This window comes from Montipora capricornis, chromosome 3 (assembly GCF_036669925.1).
Source record: "Montipora capricornis isolate CH-2021 chromosome 3, ASM3666992v2, whole genome shotgun sequence".
Classification (NCBI taxonomy): domain Eukaryota; kingdom Metazoa; phylum Cnidaria; class Anthozoa; order Scleractinia; family Acroporidae; genus Montipora; species Montipora capricornis.
Genome location: NC_090885.1, coordinates 53,864,242 through 53,888,008, shown reverse-complemented (window position 1 = coordinate 53,888,008; position 23,767 = coordinate 53,864,242). Strand labels below are relative to the sequence as shown.

Here is a 23,767-nt window from a genome sequence, read left to right as displayed (position 1 = left end):
TAGAAACGTTTGATTTCGTAATTCGGCATAATGTATGAGCGCAAAACAAAAGATTGTGCACGGTCGTGGACTTTCCAACCTAAATCTTGGCATCTTTGTTTGCCCCTTTGATGTTTGCCGAGCTTCCAAACCATTCCCCTCTATTAACTATATTCAAACCAAAGCACAGTACTCTCACTAAAACGTCTCTATTGACAAAATAATTCTTGTTCTTTATTTAAGAGATCTAGAGCCCCAGACACAACCAGTACTAAAAATTCCACCGGATCAAGAGTCCTTGCGCTGAGCACCTTTTCCAATGAATCAACCAGCAATTTGCAGGAAACAAGAACCAAGGACATATCACTAGGTTGCAGCTTAGTAAATGAAACCCTCTTCGCTCAATCTGAGGACAACACATCGACAAAAATAACAACAGCAATGTTACCGGGGAGATTGTCTCGTCATCAGATTGAAGTTATCGTCACAAACATGGGCAAACGGGAGCATCAAGTTGTAGTGGTCAAGCCATTCGTTCGGAGATTACTTGATCCTGAATCGTCTTGTCCACTGATAGAGGGACAAAAGAAAGTTCGAGACTGGTTGAAGGATCCCCATTTGTATCAGGTATTCCTTGAACGGATCGCTTAAACACACTTACTGATGCCCTTTTCAATTTTTGTGCGTTTTATTTCACACTGCGGCCAAGTTCCGCATTAGGATCAACTTCAGTAGTATAGGAGTTGGGGGTATGAGATCATTTTGTAAAAATGCTCTCATCCCAACCCAACTCCATACTACTTTACATTTGACGGTTACATATTTTTGATCTCGTATTTTCGGTCTCGTATTCTTGGAAATCTATGCCGTGGCGTGGCAGAATGGTTTTAAAATAATATCTCATATAATAGTATAATGAGTTGCCAAGAACTGCATAAAGAACTTGTCAATATGGAAGAAGTGGTCTGTCCATTTTGTAATAAGCAAATCTCGAAACATACGAAAGAAATTGAGCAATGCTGCAGTCAACCTGATATAGTGAATGATAACAATATGCTAGTTTGTAAAAAATGTGGGTCAGTTAATGGATATAAACCGCTTATAGAATTTGTTGATTTTCACTCAAATAAGCATAGATTCCATCGTAAAAGTGTTTACCAAAGACAATATCATATAGAAAACATAATGAATAATATAGCTGTAAAAAATGGTTTCCAGATTTCTGTAAAAAATATGGATAAAATAATTCGAATTTTTGCGGCTATCGGGGAAGTTGTGAAAGATGTTAACATTGATAGAAAGCGTATGATTAACATAAATTTCATTTTAAAACAAATATTTAAAATGGTTGATCTTCCTTATGAAAAGGTCAAGACATCAAAGTCTAAAAAGACACTTGAAAGTTATAAACGATATTGGCAAGACATCCTAGCATTATCATTCGATAAAATAAATGTGATAGTTAAGGAATGAATTTGTCATTGTATTTTGCGTAGAATTTATCAACACTAGGACAAACATCAGTTACAAAATCATCTACATTTTTAATTCTGTGTGAAACGATGGTTGAAAATCACCGCTTCTCAACATGTCTTTTATTGAATTCAATAGATGTTGATAACTTTGGTATGCATATGTGCAATTTTGTATTTTGAGATCCAATGATTGGAAATCCATGTAAGACTTGATTAACAAAGCACTAGTGCTTATAGCTACTAGGGCTATACCGCCAGTTACAACAGCACTAATAATTCCACCAGTACCAGTTATGATAGAAATAGTATTACCAATAAGTTTGAATTTTTTGAAGCGTTTGACAGCCTTTTTGTAAGCCCAACACTTTCTATGGTATGCCTTATAATAGCTCTTTAGTTCGTCGACCTGATCTTCTGAGAGTTTGTCTGAAATATGGTTCCAGCTAAATATTCTCTTTTTTCGATCTGCCATATATATGGTCTAGATTGTTAATCGTCGGCATAGACAATATAGTATACCACTGACTTGACCACAAAAAGGTGATCTTTTAATCAGTTTAGTTGTGTATTTTTCTGAAATAGCATAAGTGTAACCTCTACCTAGTGCATAATGATCATAAAACCGTCCAAAAGCGTCATGTAGAATGCCATGTGAATTCAAAATATGATTCCATCCAAACATCTTTTCAAATAACCATGTAAGACAGCTATTGCCCGGTCCAAGAAGACCAATTTCACCATCATTGAGTTCAAGAATCTCATTCATAGACATGTCTCTTTTAAAATAGAAACAGTGCAGGTATTGATAAACAAGTGCTGATTTTAATATTTTGTCATTAATGCATGGATGTTTTTCTTTTGCTTCTTGAAAACTATATTCCACAAATCGTAATAAATTGTCGATATACATATATATTGAGTTATATATTTTAAAATCCACATCACAAATCGAAATGATTTTGAATGAACCTGAACATATTTTTTAATTCATTATCAGACAGAGATTTTGCCCAAACAGCAAAAGCATATAAATCCATTTCACAGAAATTCACAGCAGTGCCATCAGTATGAACCTGACATCCAATAAACATTTCTTGAGCTGAACCTGTCAGAGTGGCAGAAATTGTTTCTGTTTTAATCGCACTGATCGATGTAACGCCTCTAAAGAGTTCTAGATTTGTCCCATTAATACGAATTGTCCAAACTTCGATATTACCAGAGAGATTCAGCAAAGAAGGAATGTTAAGTCTGCCATTTGACGAGGAACCAAAATCGACATAGACTGTACCATCTCCCCATGGTATATGCATACCGAATCTGACGGCTCCACGCCCCCATTGAAACTGTGATTGATTAGTTATCGCTTTTGTTTTGACAACCAGTATTACTGTACATTTGTTACCAGATTTACCTGCTATTTCAGAAACATCAAACGAATTTTTTTCCAAATAGTCATCACTACCATCAAAACGTACAAAAAACAGTTTTTTTGTTGAATCCCTTAGAAAAAGAGGCTTTTTTGAATTGGTTGATTGTGAAAAATCGATATTATTGACAGGATCAATCCATGAACTAACTCTATCATTTGAATCGGCTGTGACTACTGATAAAGCTGGAATTAATGCAATGCTGATTTTGTCTAACACTGGTATACCAGGAAGACTGTTCGAAATAATAAAAGTCGATCTGTCTAACTTCAAATCGAGTTGTTTTTTTATGACAACATGGTTATCTTCCGTAGCAGCCTTAACGACGAGATTTTTGTCAGTTTCTATATGTCCATCATCATTTACTGAAAGTTGAGCTTGAGCTTGATAGGTAAAATCATCATCAGAGTGATAGTCAATGGTGTATTCAATTCTGTCACCATTGTCGTCAAGAAGATGTGTACCATCTAAATTTTTTACATACAATGTCATATACTGTTGCATTATATAATTCAATTAATCAGTAATGTTTTGTAATGTATAATGTAAACATAAGATCTTACGCCATCCCCATCGTCATCATCAAAATTTATTCGTATGTTTGTTATGTTTTCAAAATATCGATTGATATTGACAGTAAGTATTTTGCTTGTTGAAAAATCTATGTCATAAAATACACTAGCGTCTCCATAAAAAGTTATATCGTGATTCGACTCTGATGGATAATTTTTTTTAGCATAAATTTTTATTTTATCAATATAAATTTTAGTAAATGTTAGAGGTACTGTTCTAGAAATATTGAAATCACAACCCAGTGATGATTCTGAAGTGGTTCCATAGGCGTAAGACGGTAATATCTTATCAAATAACCCTAAAATTTTATTACCATTCATATTGATTGGTACATGCATTTGAAATTGATCATTTACAACCTCATAAGCCAATTCGTAATCATAAATTGTGAAATCAAGGTTGTTTTTTGCTTCGCCTTTTATACCGTAAATCAGGACATACAATGGTAAAAGAGTTGGGCTTCTATTGTCATAAGTGGATTGAACAGTTACATATAACCGTCTTTCGATAGTTGGTGAAGAACCATCTGGTGATAAGTTCATGATAAAGCGATAATATTTATAATCTGTGTTGGTTTTGACTGTAGTGGTTCTATCGGTGTTCATGTTTCTTTTTTCAAAAGTAACCTGAAATGAATTAAACTCTGCATCAAAACCAGTTTTTTGGAAATATATTTCTAAACACACAGTATATTTATCGCTGTAATTGTCACGTATCAGTTTGAATAGATTAAAATCGAATCGTCCTTTGAACAGACTGGAACCATCTGTTGCCTTTTGAACCTTGAATGAAAATGCTTTTTTGTTGTTTTTATGTGGCGAGTCATTATAGTCGATTAAATTGGCATCCTGTATTCCATAATCTTCTGTAAATTCCCCATCATCCATAGCATATTTCAGCACATTTTTTCTGTTTGTGTGAGTAGTTATGTGACTCTTCAATATTTCATCGTCTACATATTTCTTATTTTTTTCTATTTGTTCGTCTGTGTATCTATTGTTTGCAGTACTTATAGTTGAAAAAGCGTCATTTACTTGCTTCAAAGTAATTGCATCTTGATTATGTGTGGCTCTTCCGAGATTTATTATTCGTTGATTGTTCATGTCTAGAACAGAAGTCATTACACCGCTTCCATCCAATTTCAATGTTTTTCCAACCTCGGAATCAACATAAGATTTGTTTGTCACATCTCTAGCATCCGTTGGTTGTCCGCAATTTATTATTTTATTCAAAGACATATCCAAATTTCCAGTCATTTTAGAGGATCCGTCTAAACGAAGTGAATCTAAAAATAATCGATCAACGTAACCTTTTCCAGTGGCATCATTTCTACCTGTCGGATTAGCAAGATTGACGATCTTTTTTTGTGACATATTTAAATTTCCAGTCATGTCCTGCGAACCATCACGGAGCACAACCTGATTTGTATTGGGTTTGGTTGATAAACCAGTTTGTAATTGGTGTTTTGTAACAGCGTCAGAATTGCCAGTGCCTTCAGCAAGATTGCTGATTTTATTATTTCCAAAGTCAAAATCACCAGTAACAGAAACTGAACCGTCTCTTTTCAAATAATTGTTTAAATCTGATTTTTCCGCTTTTTGATTCATAAAGTCGTCAACGTAAAATTTATTGGTAGCGTCTGAATGCAATATTGGATCTTGCACTCCTGAGATTCTTTTATTTTTCATGTCGATCGGATTTTGGGCTTCTATCTTTCCATCATTTGTATTTAAATCAAAGTAAAAGTTATGCAAATGCGCACTACTGACAGCGTCACTCTGGCCATGTCTAGCAGGTGCAATGTTTTCTACACGTCTGTTATCCATATTAAGGGCGCCAGTCATTGCATTGCTTCCGTCCAATTTTAATGTCTTATTAACCTCCGAATCAACATAACTCTTAGTAGTTGCATCGTCATTCGTTTGAGGTGAATCTAAATTTCTCAGTTTTTTATTCTGCATATCATAATCACCGTCATCTGTTAGTTTAAAACCAACACCAGGCAATCCTTTTACTATTTCAATAACTTTTTCATGTGAAAATGTGTCTTCAGGTAATTTACCATTTGAGTAACTCATATACAATTGATTTATATTGTTTCATCAAAATTCTTCTTTACTTGTTTCTCAGGTTTGTCAATATATATGAAACTGAAAGGGTCTCTAGTTGCTTTCTCGTATAATTGTTTTGAGACATTGTTTTCACGACATATGAGACTTTTTTCATTAGTACTCGGAAAATCATAAATGGCAAAATGTGAGCAGTTTAATCTAATATCTTTTGGTGTCTTATAGTAGCTTTGACTCAAATATATGGCACAGCAGTTTTTATGTCTCCCCTGTATAAAATAGTCAACTAATGGTTTTTGGTTTTTATCACATACGAAATCGTCGAATATCACAATTTTTTGATTGTCACCATTGAGATTTTTTACAGGAATTATTTTATCATTGCTTGCTTCAATGATATCATAACCAGCTTCTTCACTCCATGGTTCGAACTCTTTCATGAGATTCCGATACTTTGACTGCTCTAAGTTTTTTGCATAAAGGTATATTTTGTCAAAGTACAATAATTTGTAGATCATATGCATCAGTGTATTGGTTTTTCCCGAACCAGAAGGTCCGCAAATGAGCATGCGAAAGCATTCTTTAGGCATAGATTTATGCTTTCGTTTGAAGTTTGTGACAACATCATCATCAGTATCATAATTCAGTATTTTCATTTATATTAAATCGTTACATTGTTTCGATAAAATGATGTAGTTAAACATGGTGTTCAACACGGTGTAAAACGCTATTTTTTATATATAATTTTCATTTTTATGTAACGTAACAATATAACAATAAATGAGTTTACTTAAGTGGAAAGAACTCGCAAAGAGTAAATCTGAATTAGGGGATAAGATTAATTATGTCCATAATGCAATTACAAAACATGATATCGATCAGAAGACCAGTCAACAGGGATTTTCAAAAGTATTCCAACCAATTACAAGTAAATTAGATGATGTTATTGATAGTAATCAGGCTTTAAGGTTGCCCAGGAAAAAACGACCACTGAAGAAAGGAGAAGTTCCTGATTACGGCATTGATATAGAGGATGAAGTTCCAGATATGAATCTTGGTGATCTATTTGAACAACCTGTTTTGCCACAGCAAGAAAAACAACTGGTGCCAAAACCGCCAACATATGAAGAATCTTTACAAGATCTTCTGGAAGGAAAAAAAGAGATGTATGTTGATCCTAAGTACTTTCCTGAAGAACCAGAATTACCACCAGAATATGATGATGACGATGCGATCGATTATGGAATGGATGAAGAAGATATGGAAAATGAGATATTAGGTGATCTTGGTATACCAAATTATGATTCTGTTGAAAAGGTAATAAATCAACAAGAAATGACTGAACGAAAAAACAAAAAATATCTCAATAAGATTGTCAATGCGGCTAAATTTAAAAGAAATCAATTGAAAGCCTACAAAGGAAACGTTACAAAGCAATACAAAAGTGGGAATATAACGGAAGCTGATAGGCAAGAGGAAAACAAAAGAGTGGATCGCGCTATGAGAACTCTGAATGAATACATAAAACATTATCAAAATAAAATGGAAACAATGAAAGGTTCTGGCAGGAAAAAACAAAAAGGTGGCAATGTGATATTTTTTAACAAACCGAAAGAACTCATAAAAAAATTGGATTTAATCATTGGTGAGATATTGGCTGGCAATACAAGCATTGACATGCGAAATATGGGTGTTTCTATATTGGACACATTATTGAAAATGACAACAATTAACAAATCACAATATGGTAAATTATACAAACAATATTTCCAAATTTAATGTAACTTCATTATATAATGGAACGAGAGATAGTTTTATCATCTTACAGTGTGAAAAATAAAGGGGATAATAAACCAGAAGATTTTACAACAAATTTCACCAGACCTGTAACTCTAGACAATAATAAGCAATACGTTATCGGTCTTAACAGAGTCATCAACATGTCATTCACTTGGTTCAATGTCAATGCTGGGTACAAAAATCAATTAATCAAATACAGCTCCGATAATGGTTCAACTTTTAAGGACATTACCTTTCCAGCTGGGGTATGGAATTATACGGACTTTGACAGACATATTAAAAATGTGACGAAAACTGGTGATACGTATCCGATGACTCTTGAATTCAACGAAACAACATTCAGAGTCACGGTTACATTAGCTGCAAATTACCAACTCGATTTAAGAGCAAGTAATTTTAATGACCTGATCGGTTTTGATAAAAAGATATTAGCAAGTGGAACGCATATTGGACCAAGAGTGCCGAATCTCAGTCAAGACACAGACGTACTCAATATTCATTGCGATTTGGTCAACGAAAGTTTAGTTGACGGTGAAGAAACAGACATTATTTATTCATTCTCAACTAGTGTACTAAAACCAAGTTACTCCTTCACCCTCGAACCACAAAGAGTTACATTTAATCCTGTGAACAAAACTACAATTTCATCAATCAGAATCATGATAACAGATGGAAAAAGAAGATTAGTGGATCTAAATGGAGCGGATACGTCTTTTTCGCTGATTTTAAAAAGTATCTAATGTAACAGTATAATGAAACCGTATGAATTTAAGAGGTTTTACCATCCAAAACTTGGTAAATTTGTATTTCAACACAAAGGGTCTGGACTTATCGTTGACAATATTTTTAAACCGTTGAAGAGTGTGGCATCATCTGTTTTCAAGAAATTCGCCAGGCCAATAGCGAAGAAGGCATTAGAATCAGGGGTTTCCCATGCAGGTGATAAAATTGGCAAGACGGTGGCAGAAAAGTCAGGAGACCTAATAATGAAAAAATTGGCAAATTTGAGAAAAGGAGCCACAACACCAACACAAAAAGCAATTGTTCCATCCTTGCCCATTGAACAGAAACAGCAAGATGAAAGCGCTGACATGATACTAAATAGATTGATATCCGGATCTGGAAGAAGGCGTAGATTTTTCAAATAAATAACATGACAGCAAAATTATATAATACAATAGTATAAATGGCTTTTAGAACAAGTGAATTATTGCAAAGAAATGAGTTGGTGCGTTTCCAACTTGATGATGTAATTAGAGCCCCTGGAAATAATCAACATCAAGAAAAGAACGGTTATAGATTCACCATCAACGACCGGAGTTCTTTCTATGATTGGTACAATGCTTATTTCGAGGTTCAATTCCAGTTACAAAAAATAGCAGATGGAGCTGGTTATGCAGCAGCCGATAGAATAACGGTGATAAACGGATCTCATTCATTGATTGCACATATGATGATTAAAAGTGCTGGGAAAATTGTTTATGATACTGACAATCTACATAAGGTCACTTTTGTGAAGAATCTGTTGGAATATTCTGATGATTACAGCAGATCAGTCGGTAAAAACAGTTTTTGGTATTTAGACACAAATGATACGACAGCCAATACTAATTCAGGATATGAATCGAGAAGAGTGCTTACACAAGCTACCAACAATGATGGAACGGGAGGAGCAAAAAATGTGAATTTGATCATACCTCTCAATCGTTACAGTTTTTTTGAAGAGTTGCAGGATAAAATGTTGGTTCCTATGCAGTTACAATTCAATTTGAATCTCCAGAACGACAATGAACTCATCAATATGGCAGCAGGAACAGATGCCGGCAGAGTAGTTTTGAACAGATTTCTACTATGGGTTCCAAAATTAACACCAAAAGACAGTATGTACGACAAATTTGTAAGCTCTTTCATGAAAGAACACAAATGGACATATCAGCGTGAACTATATGCAGTGTCAGCACCTGCTAGAGTCAGTGGTTTTTTTCAGATTTCTTCCAGTATTGACAATGTCAAAGCAATTTTTGTTTATCTACAACGGGCTAAAACCAGAGTTGCAACTCAAAATCCATATATACTTGATACCTTCAAACTGAATGAAGCAAACGCAAACAGTTATTTAACAACATGCAGACTCGAATATGGCAATGGTGTTTTCTACCCAGAAACAGAATATGACAGTGAAAGCAAAGTGAGAATATTCAATGATCTGATGTCTTATGCAATGCGAAAAAATGATTACAACACCGGAACCCAGTTGAATCTTGCTAATTATAACAGCCTGTATCCACTAATCTATTTCGATCTGTCATATCAGGCAGAGAAAGTAACAAGAGACCCTAAACAGTTGATTTTCAGGTATAAAATAAGTGCCAATAGTGCAGCAGATTTCAATGTCCATGCAGTTGTATTGTACGAAGAGTCGGTTGTTATTGACAAGGTGGGTAATGAATTGGTGATAGTTTAAGCCCGCAACTGAAACAGTAATATGAAATCAAGTGAATGACTCCCATTTATTTACAATCGGAATTATATAACATATATTATATGACTAAACTTCATGAAATCAACGTAAGACTTTCAGATAATCAAAAAAAGAATCTGAGTAATGCTTACCATAAAAGGGAAACAATTGTTCTAAGACTGACAAATGATTCTCTTAATGGAAACGACACTCTTTATGTTCCAGCAATGGTGAAAAAAAGATTGCAAAAAAATCGACAATTGAACAAAGGAATGGACATTAAGCTTGCTAAGACCAATATCAGAAAACAAGTAGGCGGAAGTCTTTTGAGCACCGTATTGTCACTTGGTATGAGAGCTCTTCCAGCAATTGGTAAAACCCTTGGGTTGAGTGCTCTTGGTGGTTTAGCAGAAGCCGGAGCTAAAAAATTGTTAGGATCTGGTCAAAAAGGTGGTGCTATGCCATTACCCATGATGATACCTTTCAATGCAATCAATCAACTGATGCCATATCTGAATATGTTTACAACCAAACAGCAAAGAGACATAATGAATGCGGCTCAAACAGGATCTGGCGTTAAAATAACACCGACTAAAACACAATCAGGTGGATTTCTAGGAACTCTGTTGGCTTCCGTTGGAATTCCTATGGCTGTTAATCTGGTGAAAAAGCTGTTTACAGGGAAAGGAGCACCGAGGGTAGGTAGACCACCTTCATCGAAAAAGGATGGTACAGGAGCACCTAGAATTGGAATGCCCCCTCCATTTTATAGTTATCCGCCATATGTGACTGGTAATGGTAGAAAAAAAAAAACATCCTCGACCAAAAAAGGAAAAGGGTTACTATTGGGAAAAAACAGTCCATTCAATGGCATACCCATTTTGGGGGCAATATTGTAAAACCAAAATTTCACAAAAACATACCTATGTCCAACCACGATCTAATGAAATGGTGCAAATATTTGAATATACCAATAAATGATGTACTGTCAAGAGATGAAAATGTTCCACATAACCGTAAACAGGCGTTATTCATATACAATCTTGAACCAGCTTATATGAGCGGAAGTCATTGGGTTGCAACATATGTCAAAGATAATGTAATAAATTATTTCGATTCGTTTGGTATGCCCCCATTTCAAGAGATTGTAAATCATGCCAAAAAGAAAAATCTCACTTTGTTACATCAAAACAATCAGATACAAAACATACAAACAACAACTTGTGGGTATTTCTGTTTATACTTTCTGAATGAAATGAATAAGGGTAATTCGTATTATGATTTATTACAAGTATTCGACATAAATGATACAATGAAAAATGAGAGATTTATCGAATATTATTTCAGAAATATCTAACTTATATGTATTATGAAATCATATTGTGTTAAACAAAAGAAAGTGACTGAATGTGTTGAACCTTCAGGTTACAAAACAGCTAAAAATGGTAGACTAATGTTCTTTTGCACTTGTGCTGAATGTGGTATTACAAAGACCAAATTTGTTAAAAAACAGGGAAACTAAACAGCCCGTTGGGAGCGGGCTTACTCAGCGATATTGCTAATACTGGAACAGAATTATTTTTAACTAAAGGAGTACCTTATCTTGGCAAAAAAGCCGTTGAAATGGGTAGATATTATGGTTCCGAATTAATGAGAGATCCAAAGTTGCAGAAAAAAGCAATCGATTATGGTTTGAGAAAAATGAACCCTCTACTTCATAAAGTCGGTTCTGAAGCTCTCGATCAATTGTCAACAAAAATAAGACCCAAAAAGAAATACACAACCAATAGGAAAGATCTTGATGGTGGTGCTCTTGACATTCACAAAGCTATTGGTAAATTGCCGAAACCAAAAGGCGGATGGACATTACCTGGGCATCATTACACAGGACCTTATAATGATTTAGAAAATCAACTGAAGTATGACCCAAAAACTGGTCAAATATTGGAAATATATGATATGCCCACTGGCAAAACTGATGCAATAGCAATGCAACACGATGTTGATTATTCCGTCTGCAAGGATGACAGGAAATGTAAAAACAAAGCAGATAGGAAAATGGTTCAAGCTTTAGACAACGTACCGTATAATGAAAGACAATGGGGGCATTGGTTGGCAAGAAATGTTATCAATACAAAGCAGAAACTAGGTCTTGGAGTTTCAAAAAACGGAAAAAGCCGTCGGGTAACTGGCAAGAAAAATTAGCAGATGAATTACATGCATCTATAAGACGCAACTTTACTCGGCGGCGTGTAATCGTAAATCATGTTGATGAAATATGGGCAAGTGATCTAGTTGAAATGCAACAGTTTAGCAAATGGAATAAAGGTTATCGGTATCTTCTCATGGTTATTGATGTTTTCAGCAAATACGGTTGGATTGTCCCATTGAAGGACAAGAAAGGTGAATCTGTCACTGAAGCATTTAAAACAATATTCAGGGAAGGCAGAAGACCACAATATTTATGGGTTGATAAGGGAAAGGAGTTCTATAACAAACACTTGAAGGACTTGTTAGACAAAAATGGGATACATATGTACTCCACTGAAAATGAAGAGAAATCCTCAGTGGTCGAAAGATGGAATAGAACAATCAAGTCCAAAATGTGGAAGCAGTTCACTGTTCAAGGTAATACACAGTATTTAGACATGCTACCCAAACTAGTGAAACAGTACAACAACACAAAACATTCAAGCATAAAAATGACACCTGTTGAAGCATCTAATAAGAGGAATGAAGGTATAGTTTACTTCAATCTATATGGTGATACAGAAACATTAAAACAAAAACCTAAATTCAAAACAGGTGACCAGGTTCGAATATCCAAGTATAAACGGAATGTGTTCGATAAAGGATATACTCCAAACTGGACCGAAGAAGTGTTTACAGTTGATAAGATCCAATACACTAATCCAATAACATACAAACTAAAAGATCTCAGAGGTGAAGAGATACAAGGCAGTTTTTATGAACCTGAATTATTAAAAGCAAAGCAGGATATTTTCCGTATTGACAAAGTGATCAGAAGAGACTATAAAAAGAAACAAGCTTTGGTAAAATGGAAGGGATACAGTGATGAATTCAACAGTTGGATACCATTGAAAGACATTGAAAACATATGAATCGTGGTGAAACGCGCATAAATACTTATAAAAAAATAAAAATATATACTTATATTATATGGACAAGTTTGAAAATGAAGAAAAAGTTGGTTTCTATTATGAGAGCGATCAGGATTCCCATCTGTCGGATTCTGACTGGGTACCATCCTCACCGGAAAGTTTTTCATCACAAGAAAGCGAATCGGATTTTAGTTGCCCAAGTTCGCCAGAATCTTTTGCGTCACAAGACAGTGATGAATCTGTGTAAAAGATAATCGAAACATATAGTATATGTTCAGAGGAAGCCAAATAATTGAAACCATGGCTGTAAGAAAAGTGATCACAGAAATGATTTGTGAAATAGTGGTCAGGAACGCAGGTTATATGCATTATGTTCATTCAGAAGCAGTACCATTGTTGATCAAAGCATTGAAAACAGGAGGACCAAAGAAAGAAATCGGGAAAATGTTTCACATCATAGATGTCAAAATGGATTTTTTATTCAGAGAATTTCAAAGATACCGTAAATTTTTGGCACCATTGAAATTGTTGCAAGGATGAAGTGAAAAACTAATATAATCCTATTGTATATGAACCCAAAATCATTATTCAATGCTTTAATGTCCCATGTAATTCGTGAGCCTTCGTTGAAAGTCTTTTTGGAAGATTTGATTTATTCCGATGTGTTGTCTGTCATTCATCCACCCGTTAAATTGAAATTGGTGCATTTCAATAAAAAATTAATGGTCATGGTAACAGATGGAAAAAAAATCTTTGTAATGGATCCCGATGACATAAACGACGACATGTTGCAACAGATAAAACAAGCTTTCAGCAAATACAAACCAAATGAATCTGAAGATGAATCTGAAGATGATTCTGAAGATGATTCTGAAGATGATTCTGATTAAAACCATATAAAAGAATAATGTCTCTGTATATAATATGGAAACTTCAAAACGAGGTCCAAAGAAACAATTCACTGACAAAGAGATTCAAGAGAAAAAAAACAAATATGGTCGTGAGACAGAATGGTATTGTGTGATATGCAACAATGGAAAGAATTATGCCATGAGAGGAAAACATCAGCATCTCAAAAGTGAGAAACACAAACTGCATATGAAAATTCATGAATTGGAAAATATATAGTTTGTCAAATTTTTACAGTTAAAATCAATCGTACCAGATTGGTTTCAACTAAAAATCCATAAAGTATTTAAAAGAATGTCGATTGTTATATAAGATAGAGAATGAAAAATAATATCTCAAGTAATGTTATGAATCATACCAGTTTAGAAAATCTAAGCAAAAAAGACCTGATAAATCTTATCAAAAAATTAATCACCAAAGACGATACAAAAGTTGGTCCCCGACGGCCAATACCGACACCTCGTAAGAGTGTGCGGCAAATGGTGCGAAATTATGAAGAAAACATAATTCTTCCACCACCAGAGTTCCGAGATGGATATAGACCGGTGCCTGCTCCAAGGACGAAGCGTTTTGCTCCAGTGGCAGCTCCAAGAACCAAAAAACAACCCGTTCCATCACCAAGGACCATAATACAAGAAACGAACAAAGCTTTAAAAGGGTTCACCAAGTCTTATGAAATCAACATAAAAAACAGCAAAGACCCACTTATGCAACTGCAAAATACAAGAAAGGCTGTTGCCATCCATATCGAAAAAATATTAAAATCAATGAAAGGTCTAAAGTTTGTTGAAACACTTAGAGTAACATTTGAAAAGCAAACAGGGCGAGAAGAAAAAATCATCAAAACGGCTTATTTCAACAGTCAACCACAAACAATAACAAATGACCCACAAATTGAACTAGCTTTATCTTTGTCAAAACAAGTCATACTAAACAAGATTGCAGTTTGGATTTCAGAGGGATCTGGTTGGACTATTCAATCTGTTGAAAATCATTATATCAATGTGGTAAAATACGAGCCAATGAAAGGATCTTCTTACATCAAATTACCAAATGAACTCAAACACAGTGCAAAAGGATTGATCAACATGAAAAATGAGGATAATGAATGCTTCAGGTGGTGCCACATAAGACATCTTAATCCTCAAGACAAATACCCACAGAGAATCAAAAAATCAGACAAAGCATTCATTGAAAATTTGAATTATTCAGGAATTGAATTTCCAGTGACTACCAAACAGTACAACAAAATAGAAAAGCAAAATGAAATTAACATCAATGTATTTGGTTATGAAAACAAACAAAAATATCCCATTTATGTGTCAAAAGAAAAGTATGAAGATTGTATGAATCTGCTTCTTATAACAGAAAATGAAAACAAGCATTATGTGTTGATCAAAGATTTCAACAAATTCATGTACAATCAAACAAAACACAAGGAAAGGAAGCACTTCTGTATGCATTGCTTACAATGTTTCAGTTCTGAAAGAGTATTAACTGATCATAAAGAAAACTGCATACAAGTAAATGGCACACAAGCTATCAAAATGCCAACAAAAGATGATAACATACTAAAATTCAATAATTTCCATAAACAACTACCAGTACCATTCGTCATTTATGCAGATTTTGAAGCTATAACAGAAAAGATATCCGGTTGCCAACCTAATGATGATAAATCGTACACAGAGGCTTATCAGAGACACACAGACTGTGGTTATGGATATAAGGTTGTGTGTTGTTATGATGATAAATACACAAAACCAGTACAAATTTATAGAGGTGAAAAAGCTGTTTACAAATTTATGGATGCTATGCTAGAGGAAGTTAAATATTGCAAGAAGATCATGAAAAAATATTTCAATAAACCATTGAGAATGACTGAAGATGATGAAAAAGAATTTCAAAAAGCTAATGAATGTCATATCTGCAATAAAAAATACAATGAAAATGATGTGAGAGTTAGAGACCATTGCCATATCACAGGTAAATACAGAGGATCAGCTCACCAAGATTGTAACCTAAATTTCAGATTGACTGAGAAAATACCAGTTATGTTTCACAATCTCCGTGGGTATGACAGTCATTTTATAATGCAAGAAATTGGTGAGATAGTTAAAAAGCATACATACACAAACAAGAAAGGTGAAACATGCCAAATGAATATCAATGCCATACCAAACAACATGGAAAAGTATATGGCTTTCATGCTTGGTAATCATCTGACCTTTATTGATAGTTTTCAATTCATGAGCTCAAGTCTTGATAAACTGGTGAGCAACCTACCAAAAGAAGCATTAATATATACTTCTCAAAAATTCAAAGGTAAAGAGCTTGATTTGATGAGTAAGAAGGGAGTATACCCATATGACTTTATGGACAGTTTTGAAAAATTCAATGAAAAGCTGCCACCAAAAGAAGAATTTTACAGTATATTAAATGATGAGCATATCTCAGGTGATCAACACAAACATGCTCAAAATGTATGGAACACTTTTGATCTAAAAAATATGGGTGAGTACCATGACTTATATCTTAAATCTGACATCCTTCTGTTAGCTGATGTGTTTGAAAACTTTCGAAAGACCTGTCTGCAATACTACAAACTAGACCCCTGTCATTATTTTACCAGTCCTGGGCTTTCTTGGGATGCTATGTTAAAGATGACTGACATTAAATTGGAGCTTATGACTGATATTGATATGTTTCAATTCATCGAAAAGGGCATGCGTGGTGGTACATCATACATAGCAAATCGATACGGCAAAGCTAATAATAGATACATGAAAACGTATGATGAGAAGGCGCCCTCAAAGTATATAATGTATCTAGATGCTAACAATCTGTATGGTTGGGCAATGAGCCAATACCTTCCAACTGGTGGTTTTAAATGGTTGGCTAAAAACCAGATTGATAAGATAGACCTAGCCAAGTATAAAGAAGATAGCAATAAAGGTTTGATATTAGAAGTTGATTTGGAATATCCCAAAGAATTACACGATCTGCATAATGATTATCCGCTAGCAGCCGAAAAGGTCAAAGTCAACAAAGATATGCTTTCTAATTATTGCCAAGAAATAGCCAATAAATTCAAAGTGTCAACTGGCTTAGTTCATAAACTGATACCTACATTAAGCAACAAAGAAAAGTATGTTCTTCATTATAGGAACCTACAATTGTACACCGATCTTGGTTTGAAAATAACCAAAATCCATCGAGTTCTAAAGTTCAATCAGTCACCATGGTTGAAAGAATACATTGATTTCAACACACAGAAGAGAACCAATGCTAAAAATGCTTTTGAAAAAGACTTCTTCAAGCTTATGAATAACAGTGTATTTGGGAAAACAATGGAAAATATCAGAAAGCGAGTAGATGTCAGATTAGTAACTGATAAAAACAAACTGTCAAAAATGGCTGCCAAACCAACATATGTTAGTAGTAAGATCTTCAATAAAAATCTAGTGGCAGTGCATAAAATCAAAGAAACACTAACCCTAAACAGGCCGGCATATGTGGGTATGTGTATCCTAGATCTTAGCAAGACACTAATGTATGATTTTCATTATAACTACATCAAACAAAAATACGGTAGCAAAGCGAAATTATTATTCACAGACACAGACAGCTTGACCTATGAAATTGAAACCAGTGATGCGTACCAAGACTTTTGGAATGATAAAGACAAATTCGATAACAGTGATTATCCCGAAGATTCACAATATTTCGACAAGACAAACAAAAAAGTAATCGGTAAATTCAAAGACGAGGCAGCAGGTATACCAATAACCGAATTCGTCGGATTGCGATCGAAAATGTATTCATATATGAAAGACAATGACAAAGGCGGAAAGACCGCTAAGGGTATTAAAAAGAATATCATCAAAAAGAACATAACTCATGAAAATTATAAAAACGTACTGTTTAATAACAAGCAACTGCATCACACCATGAAAACGATTAGAAGCAACTTAGTAGTTGGAAGCTATGAGCTTAATAAAGTATCATTATCTTGCTTCGATGACAAGCGGTACATTCACAATAATGGTGTGACAAGTCATGCATACGGTCATTACAACATTAACACACTAAAATAACATTTCTTTTAAAGGATTGAACACAAAATGTCCAACCAGAAAAAAACCAAAAATTTGAACCATTTGGTTGTATTTTCGGTTTTGGTTAATTTATGGGTTAACTTTTCATTGGTTGAAAATCACGGGGAAACCCCCTTTATTTATTTCCGAGAATGCCATGCTTTGTGATTTTTCTAAGAAAGTCACGCATTTTAAATAACATATAGTTCCAAAATAAATTTTGCGTTGGATCCATTCTGCCTCGCCACGGCATAGATTCGCAGAAATATAAACCATATAGATTTCCAAGAATATGAGACCGAAAATACGAGATCAAAAATATGTAACCGTCAAATGTAAAGTAGTATGGAGTTGGGTTGGGATGAGAGCATTTTTACAAAATGATCTCATACCCCCAACTCCTATACTACTAACTTCATTTCTCTTTTAATTTTTTTTCTCTCTTTTTTAAAATTCTCCTTCAGGTCGCCTTTGTTTACACCTGTACGAAAGTCCTACAAGATATTTCGTACTACTATCTTCCCTTGTTTCTTATCGATACCCTGAAGTTCAAAAAGGTATTGTATTTAAAGCGGGCATTTACAAACAAAAGATAAAGATGGTTGACCATATTAACCGATAATCTTAGAGGAAGAGTCAACAAATTAATATTCAATCCATCTGCCCTTGTTGGGCGTTTAAGCACCAACACACTATTCGTAGGTAAACATGCACCAGTCCCATGTGTTGTCATTCAGAGTTATCCTTCGCTCAATTGAGTGATTTGCCTAATTCGGTTGCATTTTGTCTTTCACTTATTCTCTACTTGCACAAATCCCATAATACACGTCACCTCTTTTACTCCCCAAAATTTTGCATAATAATTGTTTGCAATTTCTCCTGGAACATGAACATGTCTCAAGAGAAATCGAAAACAATGTCTATGCACATTTTTGGGGGGTAAAAGAGGTGTATTATGGGATTTTTGCAAGTAGAGCATCTCCAGAATGCACCTGATTAGATGCAGGCTCAGTTTTGACATCCAACACGAAGTGTCCATTTTAGTCTAAGCCTTTGCTAACTATTCCAGCAATAAAGTAAGGATAAAGGTTAGCGTTATTTTTAGCTTAGGGTTAAAGCAGCTGTTTATTCCTGCCTGAGGAGCAGAATTTGAGGGACACTTTGTGACAGTAATACACCATATTCCAAAATGGCCGCTGATTTATGCTGATACAAATTGGCCCTTGTTGCCTCGTTCAAGATAAAATATTCTTTTGAAACGAGGCATCAAGGGCTTATTTGAATAAAAAACAAAAGAATATTTAAATGGCGGCCATTTTGGAACAAGGTCTGACACACGAGTGATGTTGATGTTGGGAAGAAGGGCAAGAGGACACTTCGTGACGCTTATTGAAATCCTGGTGCATGTAATTAGGGACATGACCATCTTTCCCGTTAGGCCAGCCTTGCTATTTTTTGGCACTGTTTGGTAATCTTTCTTCCTCTTTTTTCAAGCAACGCTTCTCATACCAAGATCAGACACACAGAATACCTCATTCGCTTTTCTTTTTTTCTTCTTCTCGTATTTGTCATATAACTGTCTTTTTGCATAAGGTTTGGTCAGCCTACATTCGTTGTACAAAGTTTTTTTCAGCCAGAGTGTTAAATACTATTCGCTGTTATGGATTTAAATTTTATAGCCATGCAAACTGATCACCCGTAAGGGAATTCTACCATTTCAATCGTGCGTTTTCTTTGTTTGTTTTTTCTTCGCTACTAGTTCTCGTATTAGTTGCACTGTTGCTATTCATTAATTTAATATGCTTCATCTTCAGTTATAAGAACTTTGCTGATGTTTTGTTTTTCTCAAAGTAAATCCATGAGTATTAGGATTAAAATGGATTATTTAGTGATAGGTTGAAACGCCTTTTATATCCTTCAGGAAGCCATAGCCTATCTTCCACTTGCTGTCTTATTTAGTGCTGCAATCTCTACTGGATTAACAAAGAAACTTGCTGAGAAGACAGGGAGTAAGGTATTGTACAAGCAGACAGGAAAAAGTGCAAAGAAAATTGCCATTTACACTTGAATGTCATTTACAACAGAGAATTCTCGGACACCGGTATCACAATTCATGCATACCACCAGTTTGTTTTTCTTTCATACCTTATTTATAATTACTGCAATGTGTTCTATCAACTTCCATCACGAAGATACCGATATTTTTTGACGTTTGTCCATATTTGCATACAACGACTTAAATCAGTTAATCACAGAATTTCGATCTGATTATATGCTTTGCAGATGTGAGCGGCTGAAGTACTACTTAACCCCTGTTGTATTTGCAATTTGGTCTTCATGTCTACAGAGATCTAACCAGTACAAGCGGAAATTAGAGAATTAGGGGCCCGTTTCTCGAAAGTTTTGATAGCTTTTCGAGCCCGAAAAGCCCTTTGTGATATTGCAATCCACTAGTTTTAAAAAGCTGGTCTTTTAGCATGGTTTCAAAATAAAACCTCTTTCTTCTGAAGGGGTTTCGACAAAACACTGACCCCCGGTCAACTGACCCCCTTACTGACCCCCCTACTGACCCACTATAAAATCAATGGGAAAATGAATACTGCTTACTTAAGCCTCAACAACCCTTTTTAAACGGCATTGTTCAACAGTATTTAAGTCTAAGCACCCATTTTAAAAAGGTTAGTTTTCGATTATTGTTGTGATGGCCGATTACTTCATGTAAGCCAACCTTTTTAAAATGGGTGCTTAGACTTAAATACTGTTGAACAATGCTGTTTAAAAAGGGTTGTTGAGGCTTAAGTAAGCAGTATTCATTTTCCCATTGATTTTATAGGGGGTCAGTAGGGGGGTCAGTAAGGGGGTCAGTTAACCGGGGGTCAGTGTTTTGTCGAAACCCCTTCTGAAGAGAGAATTGTGACACCCGATAAGTATCGGTACTTTCGAGAATCGTGCGCTGCAGGACACAAACATCATTCAATACTCTGGTTGAGTAGTATCCCACAAATTTGCCACATATTACTCGTTTGCGCAAACGGCTAGAAGCAGATCGAATCGTTACGCCGGCAACATGTTCAAAACAACTGTGATCATCGAGCTCTTTCAGCGTACTACATTTGATTGAACGAATTTGCCAAGAATTATCTGATCTCAGGTGAAATTTTTGGCTGCTAACCATGCAAACAGTAAGGTATTATGCCAAAGTATGATACGTACAAACTTAGAAAAAGCTCTTAAGCATTCAACGTGAAATTTAGTGCACCCTTGATTGCAATTTCTAATTTGACAAATTTTAATTGCAGGCGTCTTTCATCTTCGCAAGCCTGGTGGTCATTGGAGCTGCCGCGCTGTTCTATATTATCCCCCAGTGCCCTGGTGTGCTTATTTACCCAGCAGCAGTCTTACTTGGGTTTGGATTCTCCTCAATGAGTGTCAATGCATTGAACTTTTCGAATGAACTTATTGGAAACAATAAAGTAAGTGTGTTGCCAGAGATATACACCTTTTTCCAAAATGGCCGCCATTTAAGTATTCTTATGTTTTTATTCAAATTAGCTCTTGATGCCTCGTTCTTAAGCTTAAAATGCAAAAGAATATTTTGCCTTGAACGAGGCTTCGACGTCTAATTTGAATAAAAACAAAATAATACCTAAATGGCGGCCATTTTGAAAAAAGGTGTTTGGACCTAACTAGATGCTCCGCGATTTCAATAAGCGTCACAAAGTGTCCCCTTTCTCTTTTCCCCAACATCAACATCTCTAGTGTCTCGGAATACAGAGTGTCACCAAATAAACAGCTGCATTTACCTTAACCATTTATCCTTACCTTATTGTTGGAAACAGGAAGCAAATGCTTAGACTTAAAGGGACACTTCGCGTTGGATTTCAAAATTGGGTTTGTATCTAATTAAGGTCAATTTTTGGACATTAGTGGTTGCCAGAGCGGTCTTCTTTATCAAGAAATTACAGCCTGCTTTATAAAAGATGTCAAGACTGACTTCACAGCTGAATAACTAACAGTTTATGTTTCTTACCTTTTGTTATTAAACGATTTCTTCGTTTTCATCTTATCTAATTAACTTATTTTAACCTGTAGGGCAACTACCGTGGCCATAGGCTTCGCATCATCATTTGCTGTAACGGGAGTTTACCCTTCATTTTATTTTAATGCTTTAAACTTCTCAGCCACGAAACTGATGGCATATTAAATCGATATTGCGCATGCGTACTAAGCTAATGTCGACAATCGCCCTCCCACTATTTGAAACCTTGGAGCAAAGAAACAGTTTTAACTTATACATCAATCGAAACAAAACGACCGCTCGCGCAACCCTAATTCTCAGAAAAGACAAGGCTAAACTCTTACCCTAACCCTAACCCCAACCCTAACTCAGCAGGAAATCTCAAAGTGCAGTTCGGCATTGCACACATCCGGCTTGCTCGCGTGAGTTTCTAAAATAATTTTTTCTTTTTCTCAACAGAACACGTCTGGTTTTGTATTTTCTTTCCTGGGTACCACAGCTAGTCTCGCAGGAGGATCTGCAATAATCATTATCCAGAGTTTCTTTCCTGACGAAAGGTACAATAATCCCCATCAAGATGCTTAGCATCATTGCATACCGATGGAAAAATGTATGCGTGTATCATGCAGTTCTCATACAAAACGCTTTCTCGCTCATACTTTGTTTTTTTCACCTGAGTGCTTCTTGTGCATTGTACAGTTTAACCTGAAATGGATCCGATAATACCTCATACAGGGCAACTGCTTATACCCCCAAGCAGTGTTTTTCCGAACTTAAGTAGAGCGTAACAAGATAATAATAATAATAATAATAATAATAATAATAATAATAATAATAATGATGATGATGATGAAGATGATGATGATGATGATGATGATGATGATGATGATGATGATGATGATGATGATGATGATAATAATAAAGCAGCCACCGATTATGTGTTTTGAGTGAACTAAACAGTCTGATCATTTAGTCGAGGCCTGACGCCTTATAAGGTTATACAGGATAGTCCAGTGTATGATGTATCCTAAGTAACGTTACAACAATTGTTATCTTCAGCTCCTTATCAGACGAATGCAACGACTGCGGTGATTATGTGCATCACGTCTTTTCACTTGTACCAGGCTCACTTGCTGTCCTCAGCTTACTGATGGTTTTGCTGCCTCAAGATTCACAGAATATTCGGCATGCTAATCGGTAAGTTCTAACTGTGGCGACTTCAGTAGTTCAGTGTAAAATAGTATGTATTTGGCTGTTTCCGTCATTGTTATGGATGGGGCCTGTATTCCAAATTTAGATAATACCCTAAGCTGGTGGGCCAGGGCCAAAAGCAAGGGATCGGCCCGTCCCTGGGTCATGTAGTTCTGCATTCAAGTAAAAAACCAATCCTTTTCGTAGAACATATATACATACTCAGGCTCCTTTCACTCGTATTGCGTCTTGTGTGATAAATTGATACTCCATTTCACGACCCCAAACGAATACCTGTTTGCGACTGAAAATTGTTCTTGAGGACACAATGCTGCTCTGATCCAGCCCAAACTCAAAATATGTAGAAAGTGCTCAAATACTCAAATCTTGCTCAAAAAAAATGAAAACGCGCTGAAAAGTAGCATTCGAAATGCTCCAAAATCGAAGCCCTGCGCATTCGGGACAGATCTAGAGAAGGGTTGCTCTCCTTTTTATCCCTTACGAATCGCTGTCAATTTCAGTTGCAGCTTGTGATACTGATTCCTGGCAGTAGACCAAAGACTTTCCAGAGTACTAGTCTTCACGTAGTGGAGGGGTGATAAGGCAGTACAATTTGGTAACACTCGGAAGTGCTACCTTGAAGTAC

The 23,767-nt window shown here is 35.4% G+C and overlaps 1 protein-coding gene across 4 annotated transcripts in view; it reads left to right on the top strand.

The window, feature by feature from the left end:
• Positions 1–23,767, top strand: part of LOC138043398 (major facilitator superfamily domain-containing protein 12-like) — a 37,381-nt gene that overhangs the window by 12,141 nt on the left and 1,473 nt on the right. For 3 of the 4 annotated variants that reach the window (XM_068889655.1, XM_068889654.1, XM_068889656.1), the window contains exons 5-10: positions 223–606; positions 18,377–18,469; positions 19,834–19,926; positions 21,212–21,385; positions 22,390–22,487; positions 22,990–23,127. In XM_068889655.1, the coding sequence (XP_068745756.1) occupies positions 223–606; positions 18,377–18,469; positions 19,834–19,926; positions 21,212–21,385; positions 22,390–22,487; positions 22,990–23,127 (980 nt within the window). Of the gene's footprint in view, positions 1–222; positions 607–18,376; positions 18,470–19,833; positions 19,927–21,211; positions 21,386–22,389; positions 22,488–22,989; positions 23,128–23,642 lie in introns of all 4 variants that reach the window. The other variant, XM_068889657.1, reaches the window with a different exon arrangement.